The 26,799-nt window shown below is 40.6% G+C and overlaps 1 protein-coding gene across 2 annotated transcripts in view; it reads left to right on the plus strand.

Moving 5' to 3' along the window:
- The window catches only part of PPARG (peroxisome proliferator activated receptor gamma), a 72,525-nt gene that overhangs the window by 19,466 nt on the left and 26,260 nt on the right, over window positions 1–26,799 (plus strand). For both annotated transcript variants that reach the window (XM_063426938.1, XM_063426937.1), the window contains exons 3-4: window positions 23,347–23,590; window positions 26,168–26,337. In XM_063426938.1, coding sequence (XP_063283008.1) covers window positions 23,359–23,590; window positions 26,168–26,337 — 402 coding nt within the window. In that variant the 5' untranslated portion in view covers window positions 23,347–23,358. The remainder of the gene's footprint in view (window positions 1–23,346; window positions 23,591–26,167; window positions 26,338–26,799) is intronic.

The raw sequence follows: 26,799 nt of genomic DNA on the forward strand, positions 1-26,799 counted from the left end.
TTTTTATTATTATTTATTACTTTCTAAGGAGAATTAGCATTTCTCTCATGCTATTCCAAGGGGTCACCAATCACCAGAACCCAGATACCTGCCCACAAAGTATGGGTTTTGTAGTGACATTACTTTCCTTAGCACAGTGGAGACCTCTCGGACACGGTCTAATGACACTTCTTTAAATATTGTATTTTTTCTGTTTTACGGGGAGGAGTACACATATAGTCATAGAGGCAGCCATGTTCACAAGATTACTATAAACAAAGAACGTCTTTTTGTAAAATGTAATGTAAGGCAAGAAATTATAATTTAAATAGAATGGCAAAATTACAGTCTAGCAAGTGATGACACACAAAATATAGAGGTTCCTGCTTGCTGGGTTTAGATTCGCCAAAAGATTCATCCCCAGGTGTTGTAGATCTGCAGGGGAACAGCAGGTGATCCAACCCTAATCTAGAGGGCATGGGTTACAGGTGAAACACAAAATATCAAGAGGGACCTTTATGGAAGCTTGTAAGCTGAAGAGTAGTATGAGCATGTGAAACACAACGTACAGGCAGATAGTGATGTCGCGAACATGAAATTTGCCGTTCGCGAACGGCGAACGCGAACTTCCGCAAATGTTCGCGAACGGGCGAACCCGGCGAACCGCCATAGACTTCAATAGGCAGGCGAATTTTAAAACCCACAGGGACTCTTTCTGGCCACAATAGTGATGGGCCCCCACCCACCTGAGCGGTGGGTGGGGGCCCTAAACAAGAATAAGGGGGGGACCTAATGTCCTCCCCCCTGGCCCCCACCCCTGAGCGGTGGGTGGGGGCCCTAAACACAAATTGGGGGGGACCTAATGTCCTCCCCCCTGGCCCCCACCCCCTTATAAAGCCTTGCCACGCCCTGCAATTAGGCTTAGAACACTCTGATTGGTTGGTTTAAGTGCTCTGTGTCATTTTACACAGCGTGGGAAAGTTCTGTGGAATTTTCCCACGCTGTGTAATTTGACTCATAACTCTCTGATTGGTTAGTTAATCCACCAATCAGAGTGTTATGAGTCAAATTACACAGCGTGGGAAAATTCCAAAGAACTTTCCCACGCTGTGTAAAATGACACAGAGCACTCTGATTGGGTGGATTTCAAGCGTGCCCTCGAAGGGTGAAGAAGGATAAAAAAATTTTGCGCTCGTTTTTTTTTGTTCTTTTTTTTAAAGTGCGACGGTTATATTGGCTTTTTATTTGGCCTTTTTGGGGGCTGAAGAAAGAAGATTTTAGAAAAAAGAAGACATCTAATGGTAAGTTTATTTTTATTTATTTACAGGTTTTTAGCTTAATTGACTCCCCCCTCATTATTTTTTGGGTGAGGGGGTTAGGTAGGGGGACCATTTTTTTTTGGGGAGGGGAGGGAGTGACTAGGGGTTTGGGGACCCCTAGTCACCTGGGGGGGACATTTTTTTTAGGGCCCCACCCGCCGCTCAGGGGTGGGGGCTGGAGGGGAGGACAATAGGTCCCCCCCATTGGTATTTAGGGCCCCCACCTGCCGCTCAGGGGTGGGGGCCGGGGGGAGGACGTTAGGTCCCCCCCTATTGGTATTTAGGGCCCCCACCCGCCGCTCAGGGGTGGGGGCTGGGGGGAGGACAATAGGTCCCCCCTATTGGTATTTAGGGCCCCCACCCGCCGCTCAGGGGTGGGGGCCGAGGGGGAGGACAATAGGTTCCCCCCCTCTTGGTATTTAGGGTCCCCACCCGCCGCTCAGGGGTGGGGGCCGGGGGGGAGGAGAATAGGTCCCCCCCTATTGGTATTTATAGCCCCCACCTGCCGCTCAGGGGTGGGGGCTGGGGGGAGGACAAAAGGTCCCCCCTATTGGTATTTAGGGCCCCCACCCGCCGCTCAGGGTGGGGGCCCTAAATACCAATAGCACATGCTATATAGAACATAGCACATGCTATGTTCGCCAGGAACTATTCGCCAGCGAACCGTTCGGGACATCACTACAGGCAGATCATGGTTGCAAGCCGATAAGTCTGGCTTGGGGAGCTGGGGAGCCATAAAATGTTTAGCAATAATCTTGCCTTTGTACCTCCCACCTCCCGCGTTCAGAGAATTGGGACATAGGTGGGAATGGACAAGGGGGGCAAGTCGGTGACATAATTGTGTCACTGGCTCTGACCAAAGGCTGGCCTCTTGTCTTTTTTTGCACTTGGATTTACTGAAAAATGTTGTAATATGGGGGTACAAAAAGCTAAAAGGAAAGGGTGGGAATCAAGTTTTTTAAAAAAGGGTGGGATGACAAAAACAACATGTTTAAAGCAACATGAATCGCCCAGCTACATCTTTAGAACACATTGTGGCGTTATGAAAACTTCATACCTAGCTTTTCTCCAGTTAGACAATTTTGTGTAGCATGCATCCACCATTTCCTCCCCACCATCTGCAATGGGAATTGTACATTCACTCTGAATGTGCTCAAGACATAGTAGTTGCTTTTGGGCAAGTATTTTCTGCCTCCAATCAACCACCTACCCAGAACTGGGAAGATTGGAAGGCATGTTGCTTTCAAGATAGATTTTAGGGCAGGGGTACCCAAAAGATAGATCACCAGATGTTTTAAAACTTCAACTTCCATCATGCTTTGTCAGTTTGAAACTCATCATAGGATTTGTAGTTCCACAACATCTGGGGATCTACATTTTGGCACACCCATGTTCTAGGGAAAACAGTGGACATGTGAACATCTGTCATTCATGCTAATATATATGATCATATAACTATAAAAAGGGTAATCTGAGAGAATATATTGTTATCAGAGAATTGTATGTTTTAGTCTATTCCAATTTTGACACTTTTGCACTTTTAAGACTGTGTGTGCAAAAAAATCTATCTGTGCACTCCACGCTGGATCTGAAAATTTAGAAGCTGGATGCCATCTGAGGGGGGTGGAAATCGCCATTGGAGGCAACTTTGAGGTTAAACTGTTTGAGAACGGTTTAACCCCTTGAGGTAAGAGTTCCTCCTGGGGCTTCTTAGCATCAAAACAATTTCATTTAGCAGTTTATTTAAGCACTTCAGAAAACAAAAGTACTTTAGGGGATTGGAATGTCACTTTAAACCTGAAATGCACACTGCGTTTATGTATAACAATGATACCAGAGAAGTGACATTCATATAGTTTTGTGACTCATTTGTGGCTAATTTACACTCAATATTTTCAGTGTTCTTAATTATTAGAGCCACTGTCTAAATGTAGTAAAATAATATAAAACTAATACAAAAAAAAACAAACTTTTAATATTGGTTTCATTTTACAGAAATTTCAATAGAAATTTGCACTTTTATAAATTAAACTTGCTACACCGCCCTGGCTGCCAATCAGACAACCGGTTCTGTTACTTTCTGGTTGTTTAGCCTACTGACATACAATTGATTAGGTTGCCGATAAGAGATCTACATGTTTTAGAAGATGATTTTCAAATATACCCACAATAAAAAAGCAATGTATTATTGAATGCACATATGTTGTCTTTGGGGGTATATCCAATAAACAAACAGTTAGTTATTTTTATGTATGTATTTATTTTGTACTTGGGCAGTTAAGTGTCTCTTTAAATGTCGTGCATCTTTAAATTGTTCTTGGTTCAAATAGTTGTAGATTTTCTTTTAACAAACAATGCAAAATCCTATTTTCCAATTTGGTTTTATCGATTTTTATAAAATTGCACAATACCTTTTCACAAACTTTAGAAAAATAAATCAGCTAAGCCGGAGTCACCCAGTCTCTGGGCAATTATTATAAATGAAGGCAATTATTAATAAATAAATGAAGCAAACTAAATCAACCAGCCCAGTGCAGTTAATTGGCCTGTACTATCTTTCTGTTAATATTAAATGCTTACAGTAGCAAAATTATTTCAAACTCTGATAAAAAAACTTTGTTGCAGCTGATTTTTTTTTTTAAGACACAGCAAAAATTTTTTTAAACACAACTAAACTAAATACAACGCTCCACATATCTGTTCTTTATCACATGGCAGTTTGTGGTCCGAATATTGTGAATAGGTTACAGAATTTTATATCAGAACATACTTTACTCAAACCACATGCAGAGTCAATTATTACAGAACTTTTCTATGGCTGGTCGTTTGTGATGCTGTGTAAAAATACATTAAAAAATTAGATGACTGCTCACAGCTGTATCTTTTAATCCTGTCTCGGAACGAAATTTAAAATACCAATTTGTCAAATTCCATTCTTCAAGACAGGGGAAATATAGAATTGTTCCTCCTTTTAAATGTAACTTATATATGGAGGTTTGAGAGAGTTATTTTCACTGTGGGGGACAGCTTACCCCCCTCCCCCTCTCTCCCAACTGTTCTAAACAACCCCTGATCGTGTGAATTTCACCCTCCATATATTTAATAATCTTAATAGGTGCCCTGTGCCTTCTTTACTTGGTGTCTATATTTGACTTTTATCTTTTAGAGACAGTTATTAGCAAAAGGTAAGATCCATTAAATTAACCATTAAATTGGTTGGTGCCTGCAAAAGGCTGAGGTCAGGAGTTTATTCAAACTTGTGAGTCACAGTGATTTGTGGTGCATTGATGAGTGACTTGCAAGAAATGACTGACTTTAGCCAAAATAGTCAATGTGCAATGTCAATCAGCAGTTGCTAAGACCAGGAAGGTATTGTCATGTATAAAAAGGGGCACACATTCTCAGGATGAAAATTTAATTTTGACTCTTTATAAATCAATGGTAAGACCATACCTTGAATAGACTGGCAATTGTGGGCACCTCTTCTAAAGAAGGATATTGTGGCATTAGAAAATGTATTTGGTCACATGAATAAGTGTGATTTGATGGCAGAGGTGGGCTACAAAATTAATAAAAGGAATGCAAGATTTTAGTTATGAAGAAAGGTTAACAAATTTAAATCTGTTTACTTTACAATAACGTCACCTCAGAGGGAATATGATAGCAATATACAAATATATTTGGGGTCAATACAAATCATTCATAAACAGAACTATACGTAGGACACAAGGTCACACATTTAGACTGGAAGAAAGGAGATTTAGTCTAAGGCAAAGAACAATACAAATGTGGAAATATCTGCCTTAAGAGTTGGTTTTATCAGATTCTGTACACATGTTTAAACAGCAGCTGGATGAATACTTGCAAAACATAATATTCAGAGATTTAATTTTTAATAGTGAAATAACTTTTTTTTTTCTAAGGAGGGATCTGACTGCCATTCTGAGGTCAAGAAGGATTTTTTTCCTTGTTTGTTGCAAAATTTGAAGTGCTCTAAACTGTTTTTTGTTTGTTTTTTTTGTCTTTTTTTGGATCAACAGCAAAAACAGATGTGTTGAAGGCTGAACTTGATAGACACTTGATGGACTCTTTTCAGCCTTTGTAACTATATAATTTCATTAACTTAAATACCTTTGAATTTTATTGAAGTAACTGAGGAAGGTTGGGATTATTTGGGATGTTTATGTCAAATTATGAATGCCCATCAAATCACACTGATTCATGTGACCAAATACATTTTCTAATGGTAAAACAATTCTAAAATTAGAGTATTATCCTTTCCAAGGAGCACAGATGTTGGAACAGCGTAATTGGTCACATTGCTTTATTTTACTTAATTTTTTTTTTTTTAAAGCATGGATCATAACAGCAAGTTTTAAAACATCCAAAAACTAGTGTTTCATGAAAACATAGTTTTTTTTGGTTGGAGTAACCCCATTAAAGTAAATGTACTCCTGGGAATTGCTATACTGAAATCCACATTACATTCAAAATAGATATTTTTGAAGGTCTAATTCTTCATCTTTAAGCAAATATTCTAAAATTTTCTCCACTTTACATCAAACATATGCTGTGGACTTTGCCCACCTTTTGTCTGCTTTGTTTGAACCACATTAGAAGGGAGGAAGATAAAAACAAACTTTATTTAATTTTTTTTTTTTGTAAGCAGGCTACCAGGTGGAAAAGACAGCGCTTATAACAATGATTGACAGGGCATTAAGATGGAGGCACCAAGTTGCCAGATAAGAGGAGTTGATTTCTACATTTAATTTAATTTTTCAGATCTCACAAATCTATGTTTGATAGATATAGGATATTGTAAGCATAGCACTAATATTCATAATTAAGTTACACCTACCCTGTAAAGGATGAATCTAGTTTGAATTTGGAAGCGAAGAGGCTGAGAAAGGTATGACCAGAAATGTCCACCCTATCATCAGTCCCTATACCCCAGGATAGACATGTTCATAATCATGGCTTCAAAAAATTGCCAGTATAGAACATAGATGAAATATGTAAAATAATAAATTTTATTGACCCCTTCAGGGAAGATAGTAAACACACAAAATGAATAATAAAAGTGTATATACATGAAAAAAGTGTGAAAGAAAATATAAAATAGAAATCGTCTGTAGCATGACACACCTTGCTATCACAAAAATGAGTGACACAATCTCAACGGATAGCTGTCAATGTGTATATAATCGTAACAGTTACCCGATATGTATCACTAGAGTAGCAAGTGTAAAGAATGGAGCTTCTGTATAGCCACACACCTTTAAATTGCAGAGATATTATGGCAACATCTTTATGATTGAACTGGCTTTCAGTGTGTATATTGTGAGAGCGTAACGATAACCCTGATTTGTATCACAAAAGTAGCAAAAAAGTAATTGTTCGTACGCAACAGTCACAACTCTCATTCAAGGTACTAATATGAGGTCTAGGTGATTTGCTAGATTGAAGATATGGCAAATCTAACCTACGACCTGATTACTGTAGGAACGGAGCCAAAAAAGGCACACACATTGCTCGTGTGTCAGTAACTGTCTCCGTGCTGGTAAGGAGTATATATCAGTAAAAATCTTGGTGCTAGTAGGGAGTCTGATTGCTGAAATAGCTAGTAACCCCAGTACCACCATTAACAGAAAGTAGTGTGTAGAGGGAAAATCCCTTCCTACTGAGCATACAGCGATTAAATACCTAGTCTACTTGACAGGCAGATTTCTAGTCTGATCAGATTCTAGACTGAGTGGTCCCTGAAATCATACAGAGTACTAGTCTATTCTGATACTAATGCTTTTCCTTTTCAGATAGATTGCTGCTCTGATCTGATCTAATTCTGGACCGAGTGGTCTTTCCCTTCTCAGATAGATTGCTGCTCTGATCTGATCTAATTCTGGACCGAATGGTCTCTATAATGAACCCAGACTTCTAGTCTATAGTCTAAATACTGGACCGAGTGGTCCCTGTAATAACTCAGACTTCTAGTCTATACGGATAATTAATCAAGTGGTATAGTGAGTAGCGTAGTAGCTCAGACCGGAGTGGTCCCGGTATTAACTCAACGCGCGTTTCGGCGCTGGCGTGGCGCCTTTGTCAAGAGCTTACCGGAGAGGGTGAGCCCGCCACAATTTAAACCTCCAGGCTCCGCCCATGAAAAGCCCGACGTCATAATCGCTGAACGAGCAGCGTGAGTCGGTGGGCGGAGGATGGATGGTTGAGTGGCATGTACATCCATCCGGCAGGGGAATAGCCAGAACGGTTAACCCTATGTTCGCCAAATATCTGGATGGATGCTAAAGAAAGTCCCTGAACAGGGGCATAAGTAATAAATGTCATATTTCGGATGAGACATCGAGCAAGTACTGCAGGGCAATACATAGACATATGGTGGAGATAAACAATATATATAGTTAAAAATAGGAGTGCAGTAAATCAGGTGGATAGGCTACCAAACAATTCATGAATACAATAAGGTGGAAAAGTTGATACATTTACATATTTACAGATGCAGCAAATGAGATTTAAATGGGAGCTTCACCATCAGAATGACCTCAAGGAATCGTATGTTGTAAACTGATCCCCAAATTGATGGAATCAGCTAGTGAACACAATATAATAGATATATTGACCTAGAGTGTAGATCATTAAATAGAGTATTCAGATGCTGGTTGTATGAATCGATCACATGGTCGATATAGTGAATGAGCTCCCATCTAACCCCCTGCAAACCCAGGGGGGTATTTTGATGTATTAAATGAATGGTGCAAATGAGAATCCTTCGTTTAGACCCTTGGGTTGTAAAGTTTTGAGCCTATATATCCAGAAACTCTCACGTTGCCTGAGAAATTTGTCATAGTCTCCTCTCCTTCTGTCACGTTTAACCAATTCAAGGCCACAAAAGCGCAGGCCCTGTGATTTGCCTGAGTGACGTTCCTTCAAGTGACGAGCAATGGGTGTTTCAATCGTTAGTTTGGGTGATCTAACGTGTTCCTTAATCCTCTCTTTGAAGGGACGGAACGTCTTGCCCACGTATTTGTAGTCACACTCGCACGTGAGTAGATATACCAAACCTGAGGTATTACAATTGAAAAAGGATGTAATGTTGAAGGTCTGTTTGTTGTCACTATCTGACACTTTTTTAGAATCCCGTTTAATATATTTGCAGGCGACACATCGCCCGCATTGGAAAGTGCCAGTGATGGATCTGTGAAGCCATGTTTTGATCCCCAGTTGTATAGGCTGGAAGTGACTGGGAACTAACAAATCTCTTAGGTTTTTGCCTCTACGTGCCGTAATGTCTACTCTTGGGCCCAGAATCTTTTTGAGATGGATATCCCCTGTTAGGAGTGGCCAAAATTTTTGGATTCCGCTTTTTACTCTGTCCCAGCCTGCGTCATAGGTTGCAATCATGCGGGGACGGGAGATAGTGGGAGGTACAGGTTCCTTTGCACTTAAAAGGGTCTCTCTTTCTGACTCCAAAGCTCGCCTAAAGGCTCTTTTTAGGCACCGGTTAGGGTAACCCTTGGCCTTAAACTGTACTCTCAGGATGTCAGCTTGAGTTTTGAACTCCTGCAAAGTGCTGCAATTCCTGCGTGCCCTAAGATATTGGCCTATAGGGATTCCTTGCTTAAGGGGTTTAGGGTGGAAGCTATCCCAGTTGAGGAGGCTGTTAGAGGCAGTCGGTTTTTTGTAAAGGGTAGTTTGGATCACCTGGTTGTCGACCGAGACAGTCAGGTCCAGAAAATTGAGGGTTTTCCCACCGAATTCAGAAGTAAATCTGAGATTGTGGTCATTGTCATTCAGGAGAGTTACAAATCGGTTAAATTCATTATCCGTACCTTTCCAGACTATTAAAATGTCATCTATATACCTGGCCCAAAGGTGTATTAGGGGGGTAAAGGATGAGAATTTGGTTGATCTGATAACTACTTCTTCCCACCATCCCAGGTGCAGGTTTGCGTAAGATGGGGCACAAGCTGTCCCCATCGCAGTGCCCCGCACCTGGTGGTAGAATTTATTGTTGAATAGAAAGTAGTTATGGGTAAGGACGAATTTAAGTAACTCCAAAATGAACTTTGAGTGTGCAGAGAGGTCGATGCCTCTCTTTTCTAAGTAGTATTGGACGTGCTGTAAGCCCCCTTCATGGGGTATGGAGGAATAGAGAGCCTCTACATCCAGGCTACAAAGATTCACAGGTTCATGTAGTGTGAGATTTGAGAGGAGTGCCAAGGTCTGTTTTGTGTCCTGGATAAAGGATGGCAGAGATTCCACAAAAGGGCGTAAAATTTGATCCAGGTAGATGCTACCGTTTTGTGTGAGGCCATCATTGCCAGAGACAATAGGGCGTCCTGGTGGGTCTAGTTTATTCTTATGGATTTTGGGTAGGCAGTAGAACGTCGCTATCCTAGGGTTCTTATTGAGAATAAATTCATATTCTTCCCTGGATAGCAGACCTCTACTGCGACCTTTGTCCAAAATCTGTTTGTATTCCTCCAGTAAGGAGTTTGTAGGATCTGTTGGGAGTATTTGATAGGTTTCCCTATCGTCCAGGATTTTGAGGGCCATTTTGACATAATTGGTTGACTTCATCATTACGATGTTGCCTCCCTTATCTGCCGGTTTTATGATGGTCTCCCTATCGTCTCTGAGTGAGTGTAGGGCTTTCCCCTCCAGTTTTGTCAAATTCATATTGGGATGGAAGTCAAGATCAACATTTTTTATATTTTCAATCTCAAATTTGACTGCTTCCAAGAATACCTCAATATTTCTGTAGCTGCCTATGTGTGGTGTAAACCGACTTTTTGGTTTCAGGTTAGTGAGACTTTTGGTGACAGTGGGGTCATTGTCATCTAGTAAGGATACCAGAGCCATCAGGCCATTATAGTCATCCTCAGAAATGCCCAGGTCTTTGGTTTTTCTTTCAATCTGTAGCTGATGGTATTTGCAGAGAGCCAGTTTCCTGACGAACAAATGTATGTCCTTGATCCATGTAAATTTATTGTATGCTGGAGTAGGTACGAAAGAGAGGCCCTTTTTAAGGACATTCGTTTCATGAGGGGTTAGGATATGATCTGATAAATTGATCACTTGAGTCATATTGCTCAGTACCGTCTTCTCCTTGTAAACCTTCCCCCCCTGCCTCTGTTGCGAGTTTGATATATTTGGCGAGGGGGCTCCTCCCTCTGGTCCAACTCTAAAAAATTCACCCCTTTTTTTAGGATGCCTCTAGTGTTGGATGGGTTGGATATATTGGACGTGGATGGGGGGGGCTGTTGTCTAGATTCATTATCAGTATCTGAGGAATCATATTCAGAGGTCATTGTATTGTCTGAGTTCCTTCTAACTCTACGTGAAAATGAACCATAGATATGGCCTGTTTCGTAGTCCCTTAGATCTCTGATAAATTTCTGATGTTTCCTAAGTCTGATTGTCTGTTGAAATTTGTCCAGGTTCTGTTTCAATTTGATCTCCAATTGGTTATATAGGGGATCCGTTTGAAACGTGTGGACCTTATCAATTTCTTGTTCTAGATTTTTATCTGTCTCTTCAAGTTTGATTTTTTCGTGTTTGCATATTATTTGCATGAAAGTCTTGGAACAAGTGCCAGCAGCTGCCTCCCATTCTTTGGTTAGTTCTGTGTTTTCAGCATGGGATGAGGGAATGTTGTTGACTCTGAGGCCTCTTGGTATCATCTCTTTTTTGAGGTAATTGTCAAGGGAAGAAATTTCCCAACTAGCTCGTATTTGCTGTCTATATAGTTTATTGAGTGTATTGAATGATGAATGAATATCTAGCAGATTATCTGTGGTATTCAGTTGTCCACCTGAGAATACATTTTCTGCATCTTTGCACCATACTGAGCTATCTGGCTTATTTGCCAGGAACCCTGTCATTTTGATAAGTGTAAATTCTAAGCTCGAGAATGAAAAAGCAACCAAGGTACTAAAACCTATTAAATAATACAAGAAAGAAGACACAACAACCAGTGAAAGAAAGTAAATGGGTACAATCTTGCACTAGAGTTGGTAGGGTTGCAGGGTATCAGGGCATAACCCAGTGAGTATAATATAGAAGCGAAGAGGCTGAGAAAGGTATGACCAGAAATGTCCACCCTATCATCAGTCCCTATACCCCAGGATAGACATGTTCATAATCATGGCTTCAAAAAATTGCCAGTATAGAACATAGATGAAATATGTAAAATAATAAATTTTATTGACCCCTTCAGGGAAGATAGTAAACACACAAAATGAATAATAAAAGTGTATATACATGAAAAAAGTGTGAAAGAAAATATAAAATAGAAATCGTCTGTAGCATGACACACCTTGCTATCACAAAAATGAGTGACACAATCTCAACGGATAGCTGTCAATGTGTATATAATCGTAACAGTTACCCGATATGTATCACTAGAGTAGCAAGTGTAAAGAATGGAGCTTCTGTATAGCCACACACCTTTAAATTGCAGAGATATTATGGCAACATCTTTATGATTGAACTGGCTTTCAGTGTGTATATTGTGAGAGCGTAACGATAACCCTGATTTGTATCACAAAAGTAGCAAAAAAGTAATTGTTCGTACGCAACAGTCACAACTCTCATTCAAGGTACTAATATGAGGTCTAGGTGATTTGCTAGATTGAAGATATGGCAAATCTAACCTACGACCTGATTACTGTAGGAACGGAGCCAAAAAAGGCACACACATTGCTCGTGTGTCAGTAACTGTCTCCGTGCTGGTAAGGAGTATATATCAGTAAAAATCTTGGTGCTAGTAGGGAGTCTGATTGCTGAAATAGCTAGTAACCCCAGTACCACCATTAACAGAAAGTAGTGTGTAGAGGGAAAATCCCTTCCTACTGAGCATACAGCGATTAAATACCTAGTCTACTTGACAGGCAGATTTCTAGTCTGATCAGATTCTAGACTGAGTGGTCCCTGAAATCATACAGAGTACTAGTCTATTCTGATACTAATGCTTTTCCTTTTCAGATAGATTGCTGCTCTGATCTGATCTAATTCTGGACCGAGTGGTCTTTCCCTTCTCAGATAGATTGCTGCTCTGATCTGATCTAATTCTGGACCGAATGGTCTCTATAATGAACCCAGACTTCTAGTCTATAGTCTAAATACTGGACCGAGTGGTCCCTGTAATAACTCAGACTTCTAGTCTATACGGATAATTAATCAAGTGGTATAGTGAGTAGCGTAGTAGCTCAGACCGGAGTGGTCCCGGTATTAACTCAACGCGCGTTTCGGCGCTGGCGTGGCGCCTTTGTCAAGAGCTTACCGGAGAGGGTGAGCCCGCCACAATTTAAACCTCCAGGCTCCGCCCATGAAAAGCCCGACGTCATAATCGCTGAACGAGCAGCGTGAGTCGGTGGGCGGAGGATGGATGGTTGAGTGGCATGTACATCCATCCGGCAGGGGAATAGCCAGAACGGTTAACCCTATGTTCGCCAAATATCTGGATGGATGCTAAAGAAAGTCCCTGAACAGGGGCATAAGTAATAAATGTCATATTTCGGATGAGACATCGAGCAAGTACTGCAGGGCAATACATAGACATATGGTGGAGATAAACAATATATATAGTTAAAAATAGGAGTGCAGTAAATCAGGTGGATAGGCTACCAAACAATTCATGAATACAATAAGGTGGAAAAGTTGATACATTTACATATTTACAGATGCAGCAAATGAGATTTAAATGGGAGCTTCACCATCAGAATGACCTCAAGGAATCGTATGTTGTAAACTGATCCCCAAATTGATGGAATCAGCTAGTGAACACAATATAATAGATATATTGACCTAGAGTGTAGATCATTAAATAGAGTATTCAGATGCTGGTTGTATGAATCGATCACATGGTCGATATAGTGAATGAGCTCCCATCTAACCCCCTGCAAACCCAGGGGGGTATTTTGATGTATTAAATGAATGGTGCAAATGAGAATCCTTCGTTTAGACCCTTGGGTTGTAAAGTTTTGAGCCTATATATCCAGAAACTCTCACGTTGCCTGAGAAATTTGTCATAGTCTCCTCTCCTTCTGTCACGTTTAACCAATTCAAGGCCACAAAAGCGCAGGCCCTGTGATTTGCCTGAGTGACGTTCCTTCAAGTGACGAGCAATGGGTGTTTCAATCGTTAGTTTGGGTGATCTAACGTGTTCCTTAATCCTCTCTTTGAAGGGACGGAACGTCTTGCCCACGTATTTGTAGTCACACTCGCACGTGAGTAGATATACCAAACCTGAGGTATTACAATTGAAAAAGGATGTAATGTTGAAGGTCTGTTTGTTGTCACTATCTGACACTTTTTTAGAATCCCGTTTAATATATTTGCAGGCGACACATCGCCCGCATTGGAAAGTGCCAGTGATGGATCTGTGAAGCCATGTTTTGATCCCCAGTTGTATAGGCTGGAAGTGACTGGGAACTAACAAATCTCTTAGGTTTTTGCCTCTACGTGCCGTAATGTCTACTCTTGGGCCCAGAATCTTTTTGAGATGGATATCCCCTGTTAGGAGTGGCCAAAATTTTTGGATTCCGCTTTTTACTCTGTCCCAGCCTGCGTCATAGGTTGCAATCATGCGGGGACGGGAGATAGTGGGAGGTACAGGTTCCTTTGCACTTAAAAGGGTCTCTCTTTCTGACTCCAAAGCTCGCCTAAAGGCTCTTTTTAGGCACCGGTTAGGGTAACCCTTGGCCTTAAACTGTACTCTCAGGATGTCAGCTTGAGTTTTGAACTCCTGCAAAGTGCTGCAATTCCTGCGTGCCCTAAGATATTGGCCTATAGGGATTCCTTGCTTAAGGGGTTTAGGGTGGAAGCTATCCCAGTTGAGGATAGCTTCCACCCTAAACCCCTTAAGCAAGGAATCCCTATAGGCCAATATCTTAGGGCACGCAGGAATTGCAGCACTTTGCAGGAGTTCAAAACTCAAGCTGACATCCTGAGAGTACAGTTTAAGGCCAAGGGTTACCCTAACCGGTGCCTAAAAAGAGCCTTTAGGCGAGCTTTGGAGTCAGAAAGAGAGACCCTTTTAAGTGCAAAGGAACCTGTACCTCCCACTATCTCCCGTCCCCGCATGATTGCAACCTATGACGCAGGCTGGGACAGAGTAAAAAGCGGAATCCAAAAATTTTGGCCACTCCTAACAGGGGATATCCATCTCAAAAAGATTCTGGGCCCAAGAGTAGACATTACGGCACGTAGAGGCAAAAACCTAAGAGATTTGTTAGTTCCCAGTCACTTCCAGCCTATACAACTGGGGATCAAAACATGGCTTCACAGATCCATCACTGGCACTTTCCAATGCGGGCGATGTGTCGCCTGCAAATATATTAAACGGGATTCTAAAAAAGTGTCAGATAGTGACAACAAACAGACCTTCAACATTACATCCTTTTTCAATTGTAATACCTCAGGTTTGGTATATCTACTCACGTGCGAGTGTGACTACAAATACGTGGGCAAGACGTTCCGTCCCTTCAAAGAGAGGATTAAGGAACACGTTAGATCACCCAAACTAACGATTGAAACACCCATTGCTCGTCACTTGAAGGAACGTCACTCAGGCAAATCACAGGGCCTGCGCTTTTGTGGCCTTGAATTGGTTAAACGTGACAGAAGGAGAGGAGACTATGACAAATTTCTCAGGCAACGTGAGAGTTTCTGGATATATAGGCTCAAAACTTTACAACCCAAGGGTCTAAACGAAGGATTCTCATTTGCACCATTCATTTAATACATCAAAATACCCCCCTGGGTTTGCAGGGGGTTAGATGGGAGCTCATTCACTATATCGACCATGTGATCGATTCATACAACCAGCATCTGAATACTCTATTTAATGATCTACACTCTAGGTCAATATATCTATTATATTGTGTTCACTAGCTGATTCCATCAATTTGGGGATCAGTTTACAACATACGATTCCTTGAGGTCATTCTGATGGTGAAGCTCCCATTTAAATCTCATTTGCTGCATCTGTAAATATGTAAATGTATCAACTTTTCCACCTTATTGTATTCATGAATTGTTTGGTAGCCTATCCACCTGATTTACTGCACTCCTATTTTTAACTATATATATTGTTTATCTCCACCATATGTCTATGTATTGCCCTGCAGTACTTGCTCGATGTCTCATCCGAAATATGACATTTATTACTTATGCCCCTGTTCAGGGACTTTCTTTAGCATCCATCCAGATATTTGGCGAACATAGGGTTAACCGTTCTGGCTATTCCCCTGCCGGATGGATGTACATGCCACTCAACCATCCATCCTCCGCCCACCGACTCACGCTGCTCGTTCAGCGATTATGACGTCGGGCTTTTCATGGGCGGAGCCTGGAGGTTTAAATTGTGGCGGGCTCACCCTCTCCGGTAAGCTCTTGACAAAGGCGCCACGCCAGCGCCGAAACGCGCGTTGAGTTAATACCGGGACCACTCCGGTCTGAGCTACTACGCTACTCACTATACCACTTGATTAATTATCCGTATAGACTAGAAGTCTGAGTTATTACAGGGACCACTCGGTCCAGTATTTAGACTATAGACTAGAAGTCTGGGTTCATTATAGAGACCATTCGGTCCAGAATTAGATCAGATCAGAGCAGCAATCTATCTGAGAAGGGAAAGACCACTCGGTCCAGAATTAGATCAGATCAGAGCAGCAATCTATCTGAAAAGGAAAAGCATTAGTATCAGAATAGACTAGTACTCTGTATGATTTCAGGGACCACTCAGTCTAGAATCTGATCAGACTAGAAATCTGCCTGTCAAGTAGACTAGGTATTTAATCGCTGTATGCTCAGTAGGAAGGGATTTTCCCTCTACACACTACTTTCTGTTAATGGTGGTACTGGGGTTACTAGCTATTTCAGCAATCAGACTCCCTACTAGCACCAAGATTTTTACTGATATATACTCCTTACCAGCACGGAGACAGTTACTGACACACGAGCAATGTGTGTGCCTTTTTTGGCTCCGTTCCTACAGTAATCAGGTCGTAGGTTAGATTTGCCATATCTTCAATCTAGCAAATCACCTAGACCTCATATTAGTACCTTGAATGAGAGTTGTGACTGTTGCGTACGAACAATTACTTTTTTGCTACTTTTGTGATACAAATCAGGGTTATCGTTACGCTCTCACAATATACACACTGAAAGCCAGTTCAATCATAAAGATGTTGCCATAATATCTCTGCAATTTAAAGGTGTGTGGCTATACAGAAGCTCCATTCTTTACACTTGCTACTCTAGTGATACATATCGGGTAACTGTTACGATTATATACACATTGACAGCTATCCGTTGAGATTGTGTCACTCATTTTTGTGATAGCAAGGTGTGTCATGCTACAGACGATTTCTATTTTATATTTTCTTTCACACTTTTTTCATGTATATACACTTTTATTATTCATTTTGTGTGTTTACTATCTTCCCTGAAGGGGTCAATAAAATTTATTATTTTACATATTTCATCTATGTTCTATACTGGCAATTTTTTGAAGCCATGATTATGAACATGTCTATCCTGGGGTATAGGGACTGATGATAGGGTGGACATTTCTGGTCATACCTTTCTCAGCCTCTTCGCTTCTATATTATACTCACTGGGTTATGCCCTGATACCCTGCAACCCTACCAACTCTAGTGCAAGATTGTACCCATTTACTTTCTTTCACTGGTTGTTGTGTCTTCTTTCTTGTATTATTTAATAGGTTTTAGTACCTTGGTTGCTTTTTCATTCTCGAGCTTAGAATTTACACTTATCAAAATGACAGGGTTCCTGGCAAATAAGCCAGATAGCTCAGTATGGTGCAAAGATGCAGAAAATGTATTCTCAGGTGGACAACTGAATACCACAGATAATCTGCTAGATATTCATTCATCATTCAATACACTCAATAAACTATATAGACAGCAAATACGAGCTAGTTGGGAAATTTCTTCCCTTGACAATTACCTCAAAAAAGAGATGATACCAAGAGGCCTCAGAGTCAACAACATTCCCTCATCCCATGCTGAAAACACAGAACTAACCAAAGAATGGGAGGCAGCTGCTGGCACTTGTTCCAAGACTTTCATGCAAATAATATGCAAACACGAAAAAATCAAACTTGAAGAGACAGATAAAAATCTAGAACAAGAAATTGATAAGGTCCACACGTTTCAAACGGATCCCCTATATAACCAATTGGAGATCAAATTGAAACAGAACCTGGACAAATTTCAACAGACAATCAGACTTAGGAAACATCAGAAATTTATCAGAGATCTAAGGGACTACGAAACAGGCCATATCTATGGTTCATTTTCACGTAGAGTTAGAAGGAACTCAGACAATACAATGACCTCTGAATATGATTCCTCAGATACTGATAATGAATCTAGACAACAGCCCCCCCCATCCACGTCCAATATATCCAACCCATCCAACACTAGAGGCATCCTAAAAAAAGGGGTGAATTTTTTAGAGTTGGACCAGAGGGAGGAGCCCCCTCGCCAAATATATCAAACTCGCAACAGAGGCAGGGGGGGAAGGTTTACAAGGAGAAGACGGTACTGAGCAATATGACTCAAGTGATCAATTTATCAGATCATATCCTAACCCCTCATGAAACGAATGTCCTTAAAAAGGGCCTCTCTTTCGTACCTACTCCAGCATACAATAAATTTACATGGATCAAGGACATACATTTGTTCGTCAGGAAACTGGCTCTCTGCAAATACCATCAGCTACAGATTGAAAGAAAAACCAAAGACCTGGGCATTTCTGAGGATGACTATAATGGCCTGATGGCTCTGGTATCCTTACTAGATGACAATGACCCCACTGTCACCAAAAGTCTCACTAACCTGAAACCAAAAAGTCGGTTTACACCACACATAGGCAGCTACAGAAATATTGAGGTATTCTTGGAAGCAGTCAAATTTGAGATTGAAAATATAAAAAATGTTGATCTTGACTTCCATCCCAATATGAATTTGACAAAACTGGAGGGGAAAGCCCTACACTCACTCAGAGACGATAGGGAGACCATCATAAAACCGGCAGATAAGGGAGGCAACATCGTAATGATGAAGTCAACCAATTATGTCAAAATGGCCCTCAAAATCCTGGACGATAGGGAAACCTATCAAATACTCCCAACAGATCCTACAAACTCCTTCCTGGAGGAATACAAACAGATTTTGGACAAAGGTCGCAGTAGAGGTCTGCTATCCAGGGAAGAATATGAATTTATTCTCAATAAGAACCCTAGGATAGCGACGTTCTACTGCCTACCCAAAATCCATAAGAATAAACTAGACCCACCAGGACGCCCTATTGTCTCTGGCAATGATGGCCTCACACAAAACGGTAGCATCTACCTGGATCAAATTTTACGCCCTTTTGTGGAATCTCTGCCATCCTTTATCCAGGACACAAAACAGACCTTGGCACTCCTCTCAAATCTCACACTACATGAACCTGTGAATCTTTGTAGCCTGGATGTAGAGGCTCTCTATTCCTCCATACCCCATGAAGGGGGCTTACAGCACGTCCAATACTACTTAGAAAAGAGAGGCATCGACCTCTCTGCACACTCAAAGTTCATTTTGGAGTTACTTAAATTCGTCCTTACCCATAACTACTTTCTATTCAACAATAAATTCTACCACCAGGTGCGGGGCACTGCGATGGGGACAGCTTGTGCCCCATCTTACGCAAACCTGCACCTGGGATGGTGGGAAGAAGTAGTTATCAGATCAACCAAATTCTCATCCTTTACCCCCCTAATACACCTTTGGGCCAGGTATATAGATGACATTTTAATAGTCTGGAAAGGTACGGATAATGAATTTAACCGATTTGTAACTCTCCTGAATGACAATGACCACAATCTCAGATTTACTTCTGAATTCGGTGGGAAAACCCTCAATTTTCTGGACCTGACTGTCTCGGTCGACAACCAGGTGATCCAAACTACCCTTTACAAAAAACCGACTGCCTCTAACAGCCTCCTCAACTGGGATAGCTTCCACCCTAAACCCCTTAAGCAAGGAATCCCTATAGGCCAATATCTTAGGGCACGCAGGAATTGCAGCACTTTGCAGGAGTTCAAAACTCAAGCTGACATCCTGAGAGTACAGTTTAAGGCCAAGGGTTACCCTAACCGGTGCCTAAAAAGAGCCTTTAGGCGAGCTTTGGAGTCAGAAAGAGAGACCCTTTTAAGTGCAAAGGAACCTGTACCTCCCACTATCTCCCGTCCCCGCATGATTGCAACCTATGACGCAGGCTGGGACAGAGTAAAAAGCGGAATCCAAAAATTTTGGCCACTCCTAACAGGGGATATCCATCTCAAAAAGATTCTGGGCCCAAGAGTAGACATTACGGCACGTAGAGGCAAAAACCTAAGAGATTTGTTAGTTCCCAGTCACTTCCAGCCTATACAACTGGGGATCAAAACATGGCTTCACAGATCCATCACTGGCACTTTCCAATGCGGGCGATGTGTCGCCTGCAAATATATTAAACGGGATTCTAAAAAAGTGTCAGATAGTGACAACAAACAGACCTTCAACATTACATCCTTTTTCAATTGTAATACCTCAGGTTTGGTATATCTACTCACGTGCGAGTGTGACTACAAATACGTGGGCAAGACGTTCCGTCCCTTCAAAGAGAGGATTAAGGAACACGTTAGATCACCCAAACTAACGATTGAAACACCCATTGCTCGTCACTTGAAGGAACGTCACTCAGGCAAATCACAGGGCCTGCGCTTTTGTGGCCTTGAATTGGTTAAACGTGACAGAAGGAGAGGAGACTATGACAAATTTCTCAGGCAACGTGAGAGTTTCTGGATATATAGGCTCAAAACTTTACAACCCAAGGGTCTAAACGAAGGATTCTCATTTGCACCATTCATTTAATACATCAAAATACCCCCCTGGGTTTGCAGGGGGTTAGATGGGAGCTCATTCACTATATCGACCATGTGATCGATTCATACAACCAGCATCTGAATACTCTATTTAATGATCTACACTCTAGGTCAATATATCTATTATATTGTGTTCACTAGCTGATTCCATCAATTTGGGGATCAGTTTACAACATACGATTCCTTGAGGTCATTCTGATGGTGAAGCTCCCATTTAAATCTCATTTGCTGCATCTGTAAATATGTAAATGTATCAACTTTTCCACCTTATTGTATTCATGAATTGTTTGGTAGCCTATCCACCTGATTTACTGCACTCCTATTTTTAACTATATATATTGTTTATCTCCACCATATGTCTATGTATTGCCCTGCAGTACTTGCTCGATGTCTCATCCGAAATATGACATTTATTACTTATGCCCCTGTTCAGGGACTTTCTTTAGCATCCATCCAGATATTTGGCGAACATAGGGTTAACCGTTCTGGCTATTCCCCTGCCGGATGGATGTACATGCCACTCAACCATCCATCCTCCGCCCACCGACTCACGCTGCTCGTTCAGCGATTATGACGTCGGGCTTTTCATGGGCGGAGCCTGGAGGTTTAAATTGTGGCGGGCTCACCCTCTCCGGTAAGCTCTTGACAAAGGCGCCACGCCAGCGCCGAAACGCGCGTTGAGTTAATACCGGGACCACTCCGGTCTGAGCTACTACGCTACTCACTATACCACTTGATTAATTATCCGTATAGACTAGAAGTCTGAGTTATTACAGGGACCACTCGGTCCAGTATTTAGACTATAGACTAGAAGTCTGGGTTCATTATAGAGACCATTCGGTCCAGAATTAGATCAGATCAGAGCAGCAATCTATCTGAGAAGGGAAAGACCACTCGGTCCAGAATTAGATCAGATCAGAGCAGCAATCTATCTGAAAAGGAAAAGCATTAGTATCAGAATAGACTAGTACTCTGTATGATTTCAGGGACCACTCAGTCTAGAATCTGATCAGACTAGAAATCTGCCTGTCAAGTAGACTAGGTATTTAATCGCTGTATGCTCAGTAGGAAGGGATTTTCCCTCTACACACTACTTTCTGTTAATGGTGGTACTGGGGTTACTAGCTATTTCAGCAATCAGACTCCCTACTAGCACCAAGATTTTTACTGATATATACTCCTTACCAGCACGGAGACAGTTACTGACACACGAGCAATGTGTGTGCCTTTTTTGGCTCCGTTCCTACAGTAATCAGGTCGTAGGTTAGATTTGCCATATCTTCAATCTAGCAAATCACCTAGACCTCATATTAGTACCTTGAATGAGAGTTGTGACTGTTGCGTACGAACAATTACTTTTTTGCTACTTTTGTGATACAAATCAGGGTTATCGTTACGCTCTCACAATATACACACTGAAAGCCAGTTCAATCATAAAGATGTTGCCATAATATCTCTGCAATTTAAAGGTGTGTGGCTATACAGAAGCTCCATTCTTTACACTTGCTACTCTAGTGATACATATCGGGTAACTGTTACGATTATATACACATTGACAGCTATCCGTTGAGATTGTGTCACTCATTTTTGTGATAGCAAGGTGTGTCATGCTACAGACGATTTCTATTTTATATTTTCTTTCACACTTTTTTCATGTATATACACTTTTATTATTCATTTTGTGTGTTTACTATCTTCCCTGAAGGGGTCAATAAAATTTATTATTTTACATATTTCATCTATGTTCTATACTGGCAATTTTTTGAAGCCATGATTATGAACATGTCTATCCTGGGGTATAGGGACTGATGATAGGGTGGACATTTCTGGTCATACCTTTCTCAGCCTCTTCGCTTCTATATTATACTCACTGGGTTATGCCCTGATACCCTGCAACCCTACCAACTCTAGTGCAAGATTGTACCCATTTACTTTCTTTCACTGGTTGTTGTGTCTTCTTTCTAGTTTGAATTTGACCCATTATTTGCAATTAAAAATGCAATAAAAATATTGTCAAAAATGTAATAATAAAAAAGAATTATACTTACATTTTAAGTGTCCCTCAGCGTACTGGCTGCAGGCCAGCCCCTCAATCCTCAATGGGGGGAATTGTTAACATCCCTTTCCCATTAGCCCCTTTCAGCAGGATATATGGTATAGGTAGTTACAATCTTTTCATATTTAAAAACTCTCCATAAACTAATAGCAGTAATATTGCAGCTACATTCTTTTTAGATGCAGTCTGGTTCACTATTTAGTGAGCCAGACTGCGTTTTAGTTTTGGAAAAGCCAGGGCGAGGAGAGAAAAAAAACTGTCCTTATTGTACAGGTAGTGTACACAAGATACACTCACAATAAGGATGGACTTGAGAGTGGCACCCCAGAAGTTATCTTGAAGTAACAGCAATTTTTAGAAATCACATCAAATTTTTAGAAAACACTCTCAGAAATGAGAGTGAGCTTAAGATGCTTTAAGTACTGTGCAAAATTGCAAAGTGCTTATGGTGTTTCAGCCAACGTTTTAATATAAAATCAAGGAAGCTGAATAAGTACAATCAGTTGGTGTGTATGTTCATTCTCTCCGTAGACTTGTAATGAAGACGCACAGCCATTAACTAGTATAAATGTGCTTTCTCCCTAACGGCAAACGACAGGGAACAAATGTGTCAAAATACTCATCATATCAAGAATCATATACCTACAGTCTTGTCAGTGTTTACAGGGAAGGTTTCAGTTAATATATTTTACTTATGTTCATACACCTGGACATTTTTTTTTAATCAAAATAGTAAAACAAGTATTTCTAGAAAAAAATGCCTAATTGTCTAATTTGCAAATAATTTTCATAATCGAGAAGCACGTGGTTAAACCTGTTTTGTAAAACATTTACTAAATTTTACAAAATATTTTGCTGAAAATGTTTTGTTTTGTTTTCAGTCATTGGGGAAGATCAATGGAGGATTTTTTAAAGGTTCTAAAAATAGAGCAACCAGAATAATGTGTTATCAGCTTATACATGTATATATGTAGTAATTCATTCTATTGTTTTCTGCTGCTCTGATAATCAGGTTTATACATCTTATTTTTCAGGTAACTTCAATCATGGTTGACACAGAAATGCCGTTTTGGCCCATGAATTTTGGAGCCAGTTCACTGGATTTATCTGGCATCGAGGAACACTCCCATTCCTTTGACATTAAACCATATACAACTGTAGACTTTTCAAGTATATCTGCACCTCTTTACGAAGATATTTTGGAAGAAAAGACTTTCCTTAGGAACGACCAAACGTCACTTGATTATAAGTATGACCTGAGACTTCAGGATTGCCAAAGTACGCCAAATTTCTTTCATATTCCTGCTCACGGTTTGTCATTTCCACATACGGCAGACATTTTTGTTATTAGTCTCTTGCTGCTGTGAAGAGATGTGGCTTCTCTCCTTATCTTCATCTTATAGCTGAGAGAGGCACACTGGCATGTTTCCTTGTTTACCGTTAATCATTTCATATGTTCACTATCAATAAATTGAGAATTGCTGACCAAAAACCTTCATCAAATTGGAAACCAAGTAAGAAGGCTTTGATGCCAAAAATTCAACATGTGTGCTTAATCTTTAGTGCATGTTCGCCTTAATGATAACAGGGGTCCCCTTACTTAGCACAGTGGCCATGAGTAAATAAGTATTTTCATAGCCATTGATATCATCTTAATGCTTATAGGGGTATCTTTTGTGGATAAATGGGTAAGCGTCATGCTATTAAGAATCTTCTTCGGTAGTTAACAGGTCTTAATAATCACCATAGGCATGCGTATGAGGTGTGTTCAGGCACATCACAATGCAGCTGTAACCCTGGCTCTTAAATTTCAACTCAGCTGTTGTGCGACATGGCAGGGAGATCAGAAGATCTATCTTCTACCTGCACTCCTGAGTTTCAAAGAGGGACCTCATAGTCTGCAACCCAGGTAATTTTAATTAGGGAGGGGGTTAAAAACCTTTTTTGTAACCTTATTGTAAATTGTGGGAAGGCTGGAAAAAACACAGCCTTCCCACAATCACACATCAGTGCTACACATATACATCACTCACTGATACCCAAACAAAGCAACACACATCCCTCACAACTAACACACATATTGCTAACAGATACCCATACACAGTAACACACATCACTCACAGTTGCCCACACATAAACCACTCACAACTACTTACACACATAACTCACACCTACCCACAAATAGCCACACATATACTGACAGCTAACCACTATGTTTCTCACTGCAACCTACACAAAGTAACACACATCACTCACACCTATCAGACATCTAAACAAACAAAGTCAAATTGTGATTTGACGAGCTACCTGGGTTCTGTCTGGCTACATCTAATGTCAGAAGCTGCTGTAACTGAACTAGGCCATGCAGGGCCATTCTCGTTGACTTAGAGCTTAAATAGGTAGGTTTCACCTTATATTAAAAAGTAACAAATTCCCTAAGAGAATTCCTAAATGCACACCCTGCTGAGATGTGCTGCGCACATATATGATTATCGCAGAGATTGCCTTCTTAATGTCAGGATCGGGACAGGGATCCAACACGCAGAGTACAAACAGTAGCCAGATACGTATACCGGACCTTAGAATGGCCGGACTAACGTAAGTAGTACCGTATAGAATGGTCAAAGACAAGCCGAGGTCGAGGGTAACAGAAGACAGGTAAGCGAGAGACAAGCCGAATCAAGGGTAACAGAGATAAGCAGAGTAAGGTAAACAAGCCGGGTCAAAACCAAAAGGGATAATAGAATACACAAGCACTGAGTGACTAGAACAAGCTAGAACCACGACAGGGCAATGAGCTAATGAAGGAAGCTCTGTTAAATACCCTGTTCAGAGCAGTAACCACACCTCCGAGACGTCCTGATTGGTCCTGCAGCAATTGACTGACAGGTCGATCCGGGGGAGTGTCCTGATGATGACTTCCTGCCTAGATGGTGTAAAAGGCAGTCACTCCCTCGCGGCCGGCCTTGCATGACCGGATAGACCGCGGGAAAGGGAGTCATCAGACCGTCTGAATGGTGGAACAGCTAAGTCTCTACCTCTTTTGGAGGTAGAGACCACAGGTACCCTGACACTTAATAAGTTTCATGGTCAAAATGGTCTCCTACATGTTCACATGGGTCTCAAATAGCACAAGGATCTCCTTATTGTTTTGTGGCAAAGGAATAGGTCAGACAGATTGAGACTCTAATCAACCAAAAATTTGCAGTTATAGGTGGATGTTAGAAATTCAACTGTCTGTCACAGATATTTATTGATTTTACATGTTGAGACTAGTGGTGAAGTAGATTTCTAGTACCTTCTCAGTGATAACTATATTAAATTCAATTAACTGACTGGAATCCAGAAATTGCAATTGGTGCTAGCTAATCTCCATGTTCTGTGTTACAGGCAAAGTATTTCCAAACACTCTTTGGGATGCTCATGCATGTTCTCTACCCATTTTACAGCGTATCTATATATTTATATATTATATTCACATTAGCACTTGTATCATATGCCTTTCTAACTTTGTTACTATTGTACGAATATTCCAAACAGATCATTATTAATGAAGATGTTTGTGTGATTGATTATAGTTGATTACACTACCTTTGACGAATTTAGTTGTTTAGTTTTGTGAAAATTAAGAAATTAAGCTTAACAAACTCCATATTAGTTGGATAAATGTCCTTCCTTGGCTTTCTATGGATCATTTATAAAAATTAAAATGCTGAATGTCATAAAATGTACAGAGGACCTTTGTGTGATGTGGGCAATTACTAAACTCTATGACAGCTCATTGCATTATTGAATCTCCTTGTGCTTGAATAAGAAACTATCAATTTATGCTATTTCCATGTTTTGTTTTGACAGATTCTATAAAACTCGAACCTCCTTCACCTCCCTATTACTCTGACAAATCCCAGGCATACAATAAAGTTCAAGATGAGTCTTCTAATTCGCTCATCACCATAGAGTGCAGAGTTTGCGGAGACAAAGCGTCTGGATTCCATTACGGTGTTCATGCTTGTGAAGGGTGTAAGGTATAGTGCAATAAAAAAAACTCTCACAAATGAATTATGGGAATGGCTCCTGAGAGAAAATTCATAAATGTCATAATTTATTTTTATTGTTTAATTTATGAAACCACTACAACAATACCATATTTTATATTTTTTAAACTACATTTCCCAAGATTTAAAACATCTTATCTACTCTAAAGATGGTTATATGTGCAATAGATATATCTAACTAATAATTAAAACATTCATATGGTTGTTGTTTTCTCTCAATTTGAATTTGTAGCTTCCCTGATTTTCTAAGCATTAACATTAACAATTTTGATCCTCTCTCATTTAAACAGTTTTTTTTAAAGGCCCTGTATCTGCTTAGTATTAGGACATATCACCACTTCACAATACAGTGAGTTGGCAATATGCTTAAAGGAACACTATAGGGTCAGGAACACAAACGTGTATTCCGGAACCTATAGTGTTAAAACCACC

The sequence above is a fragment of the Pelobates fuscus genome, chromosome 7, assembly GCF_036172605.1.
Source record: "Pelobates fuscus isolate aPelFus1 chromosome 7, aPelFus1.pri, whole genome shotgun sequence".
Taxonomy (NCBI): domain Eukaryota; kingdom Metazoa; phylum Chordata; class Amphibia; order Anura; family Pelobatidae; genus Pelobates; species Pelobates fuscus.